We start from the raw sequence: 11,793 nt of genomic DNA on the forward strand, positions 1-11,793 counted from the left end.
GTAATTCTATTTTTAGTTCCTTGAAGAATCCCCACACTGCTTTCCACAGTGAACTAATTTACACTCCCACCAACAGTGTACAACTGTTGATTTTTCTCCAGCTTCTGTTATTTTTTGACTAGTAATAGCCATTATGACTGGCGTGAGATGTTATCTCATTGTGAGTTTGATTTGCATTTCTCTAATAAGTGATACTGAGCTTTTTTTCATATGCTTGTTGGTTGCATGTATGTCTTCTTTTGAAAAGTGTCTGTTCATGTCCTTTGCCCGCTTTTCAATGGAGTTGTTTGTTTTTTGCTTGTAAATTTGTTTAATTTCCTTATATATGCTGGATATTAGACTTTCATCAGATGCATAGTTTGCAAATATTTTCTCCCATTCTGTAGGATTTACTCTGTTGTTTCTTTACTCTGTTGTTTTCTTTATTCTGTTGATAGTTTCTTTTGCTGTACATAAGCTAAGTTTAATTAGATCCCATTTGTGAATTTTTGCTTTTGTTGCAATTGCTTTTGGCATCTTCATCATGAAATCTTTGCCCATTCCTATGTCCAAAATTGTATTGCCTAGTTTTCTTTCAGGACTTTTATAGTTTTGGGTTTTACATTTAAGTCTTTAATCCATCTTGAGTTGATTTTTGTATGTGGTATAAGGGAGGGGTCCAATTTTAATCCTCTGTATATGGCTAGCCAGTTATCCCAGCACCACTTATTGAATAGGGTGTTATTTCCCCATTGCTCATTTTTATCTGCTTTATTGATGATCAGATGATTGTAGGTGTGTGGCCTTACTTCTGGGCTCTCTATTCTGTTCCATTGGTCTATATGTCTGTTTTTGTACCAGTATCACACTGTTTTGGTTACTGTAGCCCTGTAGTATAGTTTCAAGACAGTTAGTATGATGCCTCTAGTTTTGTTCTTTTCACTTAGGGATCGCCTTGGCTATTCAGGCTCTTCTTTGGTTCCATATGAATTTTAAAATAGTTTTTTCTAGTTCTGTGAAGAATCTCATGATAGTTTAACAGGAATAGCATTGAATCTAGAAATTGCTTTGGGCAGTATAAGCATTTTAATGCTATTGATTCTTCCTATCCATGAGCATGGAATGTTTTTCCATTTGTTTGTGTCCTCTCTGATTTCTTTGAGCAGTGTTTTGTGGTTCTTATCACAGAGATCTTTCGCCTACCTAGTTAGCTGTATTCCTAGGTATTTTATTATTTTGTGGCAACTGTGAATGGGATTACATTCCTGATTTGGCTCTCGGCTTGGCTGTTGTTGGTGTATAGGAATGCCAGTGATTTTGGCACATTAATTTTGTATCCTGAGACTTTGCTGAAGTTGTTTATCAGCTGAAGGAATTTTGGGCAGAGATTATGGGTTTTCTAAATATAGAATCATGTTGTCTGCAAACAGGGATAGTTTGACTTCTTCTCTTCCTATTTGGATGCCCTTTATTTCTTTCTATTGCCTGATCACCCTGGCCAGGACTTCCAATAGTATGTTAAATAGGAGAGGTGAGAGGGCATCCTTGTCTTATTCTGATTTTCAAGTGGAATGCTTCCAGCATTTGCCCATTCAGTATGATGTCAGCTGACATCACTCTTTTTAAATTGTCTTCACAGTATTTATTACCACCTGATGTTTTTTCATTGTTTTGTTTAGGCATTCGTCTATTTATAGGTGTTCTTCCAACAGAATGTAGCCTGTTGAGAGTAGGAGTTTACAAGACCTTGAACTACAGATCCTAGAATAATGCCTGACACAAAAAAGAACTAGCTGGAAATTTCCCAAGGAGAACTTGGCTTAGCTCTGCAAGGGCTTTCAGAATAGTGTCTTAGAGAAAAAAATATATAATAAATCCAGAAGACTTTCATTTTGTTTCACAAGCATCTGAAACTCAGCACCAGCAACTGACCATAGCATGTTTCTCTTTATCTACTCCAGCTGGCTCCTCCCCTGCTCTCCTCCTCAAGCCCCCGAAAACAACTGCCATCCACCCACTGTCAAACAGACAACATAAATAAGAAAATAAAACCCTTCCAGGCACGGTGGCTGTAATCTCAGCACTTTGGGAGGCTGAGGTGGGCGGATAACTTGAGGTCAGGAGTTCGAGACCAGTCTGGCCAACGTAGTGAAACCCCCTCACTACTAAAAATACAAAAATTAACCGGGCGTGGGGTGCATGCCTGTGGTCCCAGATACTCAGGAGTCTGAGGCAGGAGAATTGCTTGAACCCAGGAGGCAGAGGTTGCAGTGAGTCGAGATTGTGCCACTTCACTCCAGCTTGGGTGAGAGAGTGAAACTCAGGTTTGTTTTCAGTGCCTGAAATTTCTGATCTTTAGGGTGAAATACCTCAGTTTGTATCGTGAATAAATTAGTTTCTAAAAAACGATTTCTAGCCGGGTGCGGTGGCTCACGCCTGTAATCTCAGCACTTTGGAATGCTGACGTGGGCAGATCACCTGAGGTCAGGAGTTCGAGACTAGCATAGCCAACATGGTGGAACCCCATCTCTACTAAAAATACAAAAATTAGCCAAGCGCTGTGGCAGGCGCCTGTAATCCCAGTTACTCGGGAGGCTGAGGCAGGAGAATCGCTTGAACCCGGGAGACGGAGGATGCAATGAGCCGAGATTGCGCCATTGCACTTCAGCCTGGGTGACAAGAGCGAGACTCCATCTCAAAAACAAAAACAAAACAAAACAAAAAACCAAACCAAAACAAAACTTTCCTATGGCGCCAATAAAACACAAAGGGATGCCTGTACCCTAAATGATCATCCAGCGAGAGCTTTGGTTATACATTCACAGCAAGCAGCTGTGGAATGCAGGATAGGGTAGGAGGTGGGCCAGGGCTTGCTGTGGCCTCCGTTCTAAAACTGATCCCAACACGCCTGCATCCTGCTCCAGTCCCTTCCCCTTGGCCCTGGAGTGAGGTGAGTCTTCAGTGGAGGTGCTGATCGTGCCTGGGTGAGTTTTTTTTAAATGAAACATCTCCGCTATTAGATCCCTGGCAGCGCGTGGCTGTGTACACGAAACTAGAAGCAAAGCAGTCCGTTTTGTGTACTAGTACCTCCCAATAAAAGTACGCACAACCCTAGAGGGTTGCCCGCTAGGTGGCGCTCGTTCTCCACCATACCCAGGCGGGTTCGAGGCTGGCACGTCTTTTTAACACCCTGAGAGGTGATCTCCAACCCTGGTTTTTTAAGTAATAAAACTAAGCCCCAAAGAGGGTCTTGCGTGAGATCGCTTGGCTACGTCTCAGAACCGCGCGCACAATCTGGTTTCTGAGCCTAATAAGTTTCCATCACCTGGCTGTCTCTCTCTACACACGGTTTAGTTTGTTGATTATAATAAAATGGTGTGTTTCCTTCTTTCTACATGCACACGATCCAAATATATCAGACTGCAGAGAGAGGCTGTATTGTAACTGGCCAGCTTATAATACTAATATATTAACTAATAATATAAAATATATTTAAAAAATAATAATATAAAAGGTAGTTTTATATTTTAACAAATATTGCTCTGAACGAGGTTTACGTTCAGATCCGCAGGCCTTGGTGTGATTTGTTTTCAAATGCGTGGAACAAAAAAAGGCATTAGATTTGTCTGACTAAATTTTTTCTTAGATTACCTTAAATCCGAACGAAGCTCCTTTTCCAATGAATAAGCAATTAAAAATGGGTAAGGTCTATGATGGGAAACAATAAATAAGTCTGAAGGTTAATGAGAAAAACCGATTAGAGTAGAAAATCCAACTGGATTTGACATCAGATAAAGCCTGATTTAAATCCTGACTTAGCCACTTACTGATAGTCAGGAGTCTCAGTTTCTTCATCTGTAAAACGGGAATAACAATGTTTTCTACTCATTCCAGTCCCAGGGGTGTGTACATTCAATGAAACAATAGGCTTTGGTTCCTGGCACACTGTCAGTGAGCAATATTTGTTAAAATATAAAACTACCTTTTATATTATTATTTAATATATTAGTATTATAAGCTGGCCAGTTACGATACAGCCTCTCTCTGCAGTCTGATATATTTGGATCGTGTACATGAAAAACGCTGCAGGGCGCTGGGTGACTCAGGAACGCAGGCGCGGGTGCTCGACGCTTAGGATGCTTAGGCGGTTTGGATCGCGGTCGGGAGTCTGCGGATTGGGACCGACGGTCAGTGCTGGGCGCGACCTCTGCCTGGACCTGGCTCTGGGGAGGCTGCAAAGCCGCCCCTCCCTCCCCTCGCCGCCGCGCGCCCCCCCTCCCCTCGCCGCCGCGCCCCACCCCCACCCCCCACAGCCAAAACACACACACACACACCCTTCACTTGCTCACTCAGTGAAACACCGGCTTCAGAAGGCACCGGGTCCAAACCCTCGTTTTAAAGGACTGGAAGCTAAAGAAAGCAGGTGACTTCAGTCAAGGTCACCGGCATCTGAGGGACGAGCCCCGCATGGCCTTTCGTTGCTGGGCAGCACCCGGCGCGCGCGCCCTCCGGCCGCTGGCGTCAGGGAAGGCGGCCCAGGGCACAGGTGGCGGGCGTCTGGCGCGAGGCGCGCGGTGGCGCCGCCAGGAAATCCCGAGCCCACAGGCCGCCCCCGGGAGCGCGAGCACGTGCGCAGCAGCTTACGGCGCGCCCCCGAGAGCCGGGGCTTCCCCTTCCCCGCCCCCTTGGCTTTCGCAGTCAAATCCCGCTCTCCTCACGCCGCCCGCGGAAGTCTCACCGCGCAGCAGCACCCCCAGCCCGGGCGGTTCCGGGAACAGAAGGGCGCGACGCGTAGGGGGCCCGTAGAATCTAAACTGCGGAGGAGGGAGGAGGAAGAAGAGAAAGGTGTGGAGGAGGAAGGGAAGGAGGAAGAAGGAAGAGAGGCAGAAGATTAGGAAAAAATGGGCCCCTGGGCGCGGCGGGGTAGAGAGGCGCGGACGCCGAGCGAGCCCGGTGCCTCTCGAAAGCCTCACCGGCCGCCCCGCCGGGCCGCGCAGCCTCGTCAACTCCCGGGCCGGCCCAGGCCGGAGGCGTGGCGCCCGTCGGGAGGTTGCAGAGTTCCTGGAGCTCACAGCTGAGCCCGAAGGAAGTCGCCCTCGATGGGCAGGAAGCGGGACCCAGGCACGCCCGCGCGGTCGCGTCCAGATCTGCGGTCCTCCAACAGGGGCAGGCCTGCTGCGCCTTCGCCACACACCCCCACTTCTGGGCCTGAACTCCGTAGTTACGCCGGGATATCTCTGGGCATCCAACCACCTCCCCGCCCCCACAGTCTTTTCATCTCCACCCGACCCCTTGCTAGGAGCAGCTTCTAGTTGCAGTTCAAGACCTGCGAGTTCACCCTCCGCGCCAAGCACCCAACTCCCGGCTCTGCCTACAGTCACCCACAGACCCAATGATCGACTAAGCGCCGTAATGGCCCGAGATGACACCAGGAGACTCCCTTGCTGTGTGCCTCCTGAAGACGCGGAACGTAGCCCCTTTCTCACACTCCTGGGACACAAAAATACCCGACAACTCAAAATCGCCGAACCACATCTTTTCATGCTTTGAAGACTTCTGCCCAAGCCTGTGGCAGGAGCATGTCCAACTGTGATTTGGGTTTCTTTTTAAACATCGAATCAAAGGGAAGAGGGGAGGGATTCACAACTAAATGGTAGTTGTTTTCAAGCAACTCTTTACGTAGCCCCAAACCTAGTCTAGTATTCGGTCATTCAGCCCCCAAACATCTCTGCCTGCCTTTATGTTCGGATCTCACTCCATTATTTGTCGGCATCAAGTCCTAAACCCACAAAGCGATAGTTGTGCGGGACACCAAACCCATACCTGCCCGTCCCCTACCTTCCAGGCAACCAGTGTCAATCTACTCACTATATATAATTCCCAACATCCCTACCCGAAGTGAGGAGAACGGTAATTTAAATAATACAGCGGGGGAGGAGAGGACACACTGTTTTTGAGAGACTGTAAGCATTCTGCTCTGTTCCACTCTGCGTCCTTACACTTGCTGAGCACTGACACCAAATTTAAATGGCGTTCCTTCAAAACTGATGTAATTGTAAAGAGCTGTAAAGGGCAATGACTTCAACTGGATATTTTTTCCCAGGTACCCTACAAGGTTTGCACAAAGCAAGAAAGCATCATGTAGCCGAAATGCTGAAAAGTATAGATGCTGCAAAACCTCATTCTGAGGCTGAAAACTATGAATAGTCGGTGTATTTCCTTCTGCGGTGCAGAAAAAGAACAACCAAAAAGAAAGCAACAAGGGGAAATGTTATTTATTTTAATGACACCAAAACTACCAATCCTAGCAATTTATTAAATTAAAATCATAGTCCTTTAAATGTATTTAATGGTTCAAGTTTGTGTATTTGGTGTTAACTCTCTGGTAAAGTTTATGGAAAACAGTGAAGTACGTTAATTGAGCAAATTTTATATTAAAAAAGGAATAACATTTAAAAATGTTTTTATATACCCACAATATTTGTGTTTCTTAGCTTGGTTCCTACTATTACACAATACAATGCATTTCTTATTTTTTAAAGAGCAAAAAGTGTTGTCACTTCTGGATCACTTTATGGTAATTCCTAGGTATACTTTTAAGCAAACATATATATTTATAATTTTATTCAACTCACAAGTAAGAGATATTTAAAAAAAAAACAAATTGAAAGTATTTTTTTTTCTTCCTGATGCAAAACTTAACAAACTCCAATTAAATTCAATATTGATCTGCCAGGGAAACGACCATAAAATTTACAGAAATTCTCCCAAAGATGCCTTTCAATTCTTCTCCTGACTTTAGTTCTAACTATACCATTTTTTTCTAATTCCTCTACAAAAATCGAATCAAATCAAAGACGACGAGGAAAGAAAAATATTTCTAGAGTGATCTTAATTAACTGATCATTTCAGCAAAGAGCATTAGCAATGAAGAAGCGGCGAAACTGTCGGGAGAAAAAAAAGATGCATTTTGTTCTTCGTGTTTATAATCCCTCCTAGAGAACAGAAACTACAAGCATGATTTATGGAACTGCATTATCTTGGATTTTCTCCGCAGATTTGACTCAACTTAGTATCAGTGTTCTATTAAAGCGCTGGAATAGGTGGATCCATCTGCAGAGGTAAGAAACGTGGTTTGGGGTGGATGAGCCTCCTTGTTACTGGAGGGTGCTTCGAGGACCAGGCTTAGGAGAGAAGGGGTTAAGTCAGACCCTGTCTTTAGCGGCGCAACGTGCCCAGTTTTGTCTGTTAAAGTCAACGTCGCCCAACTGGAGCCAGCCAATGGACGGCCGGGAGAGCCCGGGACAGCCCAGTGGAGGGGTGTGGCCTCAGGCTGTCACTCAGCAGTGAGGAATGACACCCGGGCGGGAGGGGGGTGGTACAGTGGAACGCAAGGGAAGGAAAGAGAAAAGAAACAGATAAAACCAGGGCAGGGGGTAAAAAGGTGCCCCGCGCCTCTCGGAATCCAGCGGCCGCGGCCGCGGCTGCCGCCGCCGCCGGGGGTGGGCTCCGGAAGAGCCTGCCCAGCAGGGAAGGGGAGGACTGGCCAGGAGCGAAATCCTGCAGGCGAGGAAGGGACAGACGCGCAAAGAAAAAGTGACTCGGGCCGTGCGCCCCGGCGGCGCTCGGGAGGGGACTGCTGCCACGGAGGGGCCCCCACCAATCCTCCTTCACGTCCCCCGAGGGGGCAGACCCCGGCCCTCCCCTAAGGGCGAGAAGCGATGAGATAATCCAGCTGAGCTGCGAAAGGAGAGCGTCTGGCTCTGGATTCGGGGGGAGGGGGTCTCCGGGCGGGGTGGGCCTCTAAGGTGGGGGTGAGGGTCGGCGCAGATCCTGGAACGGAGTGGGGCGGGGGCTGCTGGGCCGCGCAGCAGTGGGCGGCGGCGGCCTCGCACACCCAGCTCACTTGCGCTGCGGCAGCCGGCGCTGTCTGTCCCGCTCGGAGTTGCTCGGCGCGGCAGCTGCCCGCCCCGCCGGCCGCTCCGGCCCGCGGCGCAGATGGCTGTGCGCGGCGCCAACACCTTGACGCCCTTCTCCATCCAGGCGATCCTCAACAAGAAAGAGGAGCGCGGCGGGCTGGCCGCGCCGGAGGGGCGCCCGGCGCCCGGGGGCACAGCGGTGTCGGTGGCCGCGGCGCCCGCTGTCTGCTGTTGGCGGCTCTTTGGGGAGAGGGACGCGGGTGCGCTGGGGGCCGCCGAGGACTCTCTGCTGGCGTCTCCTGCCGGTACCAGAACAGCTGCGGGGCGGACTGCGGAGAGCCCGGAAGGCTGGGACTCGGACTCCGCGCTCAGCGAGGAGAACGAGAGCAGGCGGCGCTGCGCGGACGCGCGGGGGGCCAGCGGGGCCGGCCTCGCGGGGGGATCCTTGAGCCTCGGCCAGCCGGTCTGTGAGCTGGCCGCTTCCAAAGACCTAGAGGAGGAAGCCGCGGGCCGGAGCGACAGCGAGATGTCCGCCAGCGTCTCAGGTCTGCTGCGGCTTCGCGGGGATGGGGGCCGGGCTGAGGGGATGGACGCGGAGGGCAACCACGCCAAGTGGGGTGGTCAGCTGTGAGCACCCTGCGCCCTGGGGCTCGGAGGCTGGCCAGATCCCGAAGTTCTGCGCTCTGGCGCGAGCTGCTCTATCACTTCGGGAACTGAGCCCACGAGAGACCGGAGTAGCTCCTCAGAGCCCTGCGTCCTGGGGAGAGGCCTGAGACGTCCTGGGCCAATATGCATGAGACTGGGTTGGGAGAACCGCTGTCCCCTGCGTTCGGGAGTCTTTCAGTTCGTCGCCAGTGCTTTCTGCCGTGTCTGTCCCCAAATCCCCAAAATCAGGGAAGCGGAAAAGTGAGGGGTTCAGAGACCTAAGGTAGCCAGTGACCTAGCTCTGGACCAGAGACCCTGCCAGTTCCAGGTCCCAGGGCCGGGCCCCATAGTAGGTGGATAGGTGGTGAAGAACACCTCCGCGTGGGCCAGAGCTGAGAATCTGCAGAACTAGAGCTTTGGAGAAACGGCTGGTTTGGCTTTTTCAGACCCCAGGTCTGGGAGAGCGGCCGTAGGCCGAGGATCCCGGAGTGGGTCTTTAGTTCATCCTGGAGGCAGGAGAGAGGCCTCTTCAGCCGTGGCCTGGCCTGTCCTGTGGTCTGGAAGACCCGGGTGCCCGCCCTAGTTGGGTACAAGCTTCTGTAGGCCTCAAGCACCGGGGAGCGCTGGACCTTTCTGCTGGAGTTCTTCGGAAGGGCGGGTACGAGACCGAGAAACTGGTGTGGGAACTCAAGGCAGGGGCAACACTCACTCTTTACTCGCCAGTCCATCCTCTCATCTAAGGCCTTGGCTCAGCCTGTTTCCATGTCCCTCACAGCAATCCCAGGCGGCTGAGAGTGAAAGATTCTAAATACCTTTGGCCCCAAGATCCGCCTCCACCTTTCCTTACCTGCACCAGACAAGTGTGTGCTGCGAGGACGCGCGCGTGTGTGCATGTGAACTGAGTGTGGAGAGGCGCGTGAACCCAAGCAGAGAGCCGGAAATGCAGTCTAGAATCCCAGTGCTCAGCGCTGAGAGCCGGGAGGGCTTTCGCGGATGCTCGGGTCGAGTGCCCCAAGTTACTGAGGGGAACCTGGGGCCCAGAGAGGGTGGGGAGCTGGTCTCGACAACACAGCGTTGACACAGCGGCTGAGTCTGCCGCCCTCCCCAGAAGAAGCCTAGATGGGATACCCAGTGGGGCAAGATTCTAAGACTGGTCTCCCGGGCCCAGGGCCTCCCAGACCTCTGCTCCGCTTGAGTGGGATCAAAGTGTATTTCCGCCCCACTCCCGTGACCCCTGCAGTTGAGGCCCGGCCTCACCTCGTCTGTGGCGCTGACAGTCTCTTGTTTCTGTTCCCACCGGGGTCCGCAGGCGACCGCAGCCCAAGGACCGAGGACGACGGCGTTGGCCCCAGAGGTGCACACGTGTCCGCGCTGTGCAGCGGGGCCGGCGGCGGGGGCGGCAGCGGGCCGGCAGGCGTCGCGGAGGAGGAGGAGGAGCCGGCGGCGCCCAAGCCACGCAAGAAGCGCTCGCGGGCCGCTTTCTCCCACGCTCAGGTCTTCGAGCTGGAACGCCGCTTTAACCACCAGCGCTACCTGTCCGGGCCCGAGCGCGCAGACCTGGCCGCGTCGCTGAAGCTCACTGAGACGCAGGTGAAAATCTGGTTCCAGAACCGTCGCTACAAGACCAAGCGCCGGCAGATGGCCGCCGACCTGCTGGCCTCGGCGCCTGCCGCCAAGAAGGTGGCCGTAAAGGTGCTGGTGCGCGACGACCAGAGACAATACCTGCCCGGCGAAGTGCTGCGGCCACCCTCGCTTCTGCCACTGCAGCCCTCCTACTATTACCCCTACTACTGCCTCCCAGGCTGGGCGCTCTCCACCTGCGCGGCCGCCGCAGGCACCCAGTGAACCGGCCTGGGCTGAGGCAGCGAGTGATTCCCGCGCTCCGGCTCCGGACCGCCGCTGACAGCTGTAGGCTGTAGCCTGCAAGGGGCGCCCCGCCGAGGAGGCACCTGGAGGTGAAACCCAGCTCCAGCTCCCGTTAGCCAGGACTTGTGCCCTGACAGCTGGGCTGAGTCTGCCCCGAGGGGGCGCCTTTTTCTAATTTGAACAGAGGCACCCTATGGCCTAGGGGCCCTGATCGCCCACCGGCCTGGAAGCCCCTGGGCTCTATTTATTATCACGACAATGTTGGAATTAAATTTGGATTCGAATATGTCTGCCTGGGGGTGGGGTTTTCCCTGAGCGGGAACTCCTGGAGACCACATAGCCTGAATCCTCAGAATTTCAGGCCTGCTGGGAGCTTTCTGCACTAGGCCACACTAGTTCATGGTATCCATGCTACCAATCTATGTGTATCTACATACCTTTTTTTTTGGAAATTGCATTTGTAACCAAGGAGTGCGAAACCCTGGCAGTCCCAGGCAGCACCAGGCCAGGGGTTGATTTGAAACCCGAAGGATTGGGTTTTCAGGCCCTCTGCTCCACCCCTCCTGTGTATCAGAGCTAGGGTGGGGGCGCCCGATTCGGGTGCTGAATGTAAGGAGGGGAGCCTGCGAGTGTGGTGCAAGCCGGGGGGTCTCCACATCTTCCCTCTCTGAAGTCCAGGTACCTGCACAAGCAGGAAGCGCCTGGGAGCCCCGGAAGGAGGAGAGCGCACACCCGGGCAACCCTCTGCGGAAACTTTCCTTCGTTTCTTTTTATTTGTTTAAAGGAGGTTAAGACGTATAGCACTTTTCAGTTGTTTGTATTCAAATGACGATTATTTTTATACTCAATGTGAATATCCCTGGCCAGCCTTTCCACGGCGCCCACCGCAGTGCAGCTGCCTGGCCCTCAGTCTGTACCTTCCGCCCTCTGCGACCCCTGTGCTCTCTGGCCCGGGACTCCCCTATCCGCCCCTCACTTACCCTTAAACAGGTGATCCCACCTGTCTTGTCAACCTCGCCGCTTTTCGCCTCCTTAATGGCACTGCGCACTCAACTAGAGTATTAACTGTAAAAAGATTTGTGGAGTTTAGAAGCTCTATTCGCTGTATTTTTTTCTTTAATTTATAAACTTTTAGTTTAACATGCCCTCCTGGACGCCGCGTTTTCTCTGAAACTGTCTCTTTCCGACTTTGAGGGAACCAGTAAGGCGGGCTGGAAATAGCTGGGGCTTTTTCCAACCTCTTTTCAGTCTTGGACCAAGGATGCTTAGTCTGTCCTAGGAGCAGCCCTGCTGCCCGCCCACTCCTCAGGCAGGGTATAAACCTGGGCAGCTCAGAAAAATCATGACTTCGGGGGCTTTGCAGGAGTCATGGACAAATCCCACT

The 11,793-nt window shown here is 51.9% G+C and overlaps 2 protein-coding genes across 2 annotated transcripts; both read left to right on the forward strand.

Moving 5' to 3' along the window:
• The first annotated feature begins 4,052 nt into the window (after positions 1-4,052).
• LOC100579787 lies at positions 4,053-6,324 on the forward strand. Its single transcript, XM_030801106.1, has 3 exons — positions 4,053-4,166; positions 4,434-4,824; positions 5,279-6,324. Exons 1-3 carry the CDS (start codon positions 4,053-4,055, stop codon positions 5,527-5,529), a joined length of 756 nt encoding a protein of 251 aa, XP_030656966.1. The 3' UTR covers positions 5,530-6,324.
• A 1,438-nt stretch (positions 6,325-7,762) lies between these two features.
• Positions 7,763-11,554, forward strand: NKX3-2 (NK3 homeobox 2). The gene is made up of 2 exons (XM_030801285.1): positions 7,763-8,443; positions 9,853-11,554. Exons 1-2 carry the CDS (start codon positions 7,978-7,980, stop codon positions 10,386-10,388), a joined length of 1,002 nt encoding a protein of 333 aa, XP_030657145.1. The 5' UTR covers positions 7,763-7,977; the 3' UTR covers positions 10,389-11,554.
• Positions 11,555-11,793: the final 239 nt, after the last annotated feature.

This window comes from Nomascus leucogenys, chromosome 20, assembly GCF_006542625.1.
Source record: "Nomascus leucogenys isolate Asia chromosome 20, Asia_NLE_v1, whole genome shotgun sequence".
NCBI lineage: Eukaryota > Metazoa > Chordata > Mammalia > Primates > Hylobatidae > Nomascus > Nomascus leucogenys.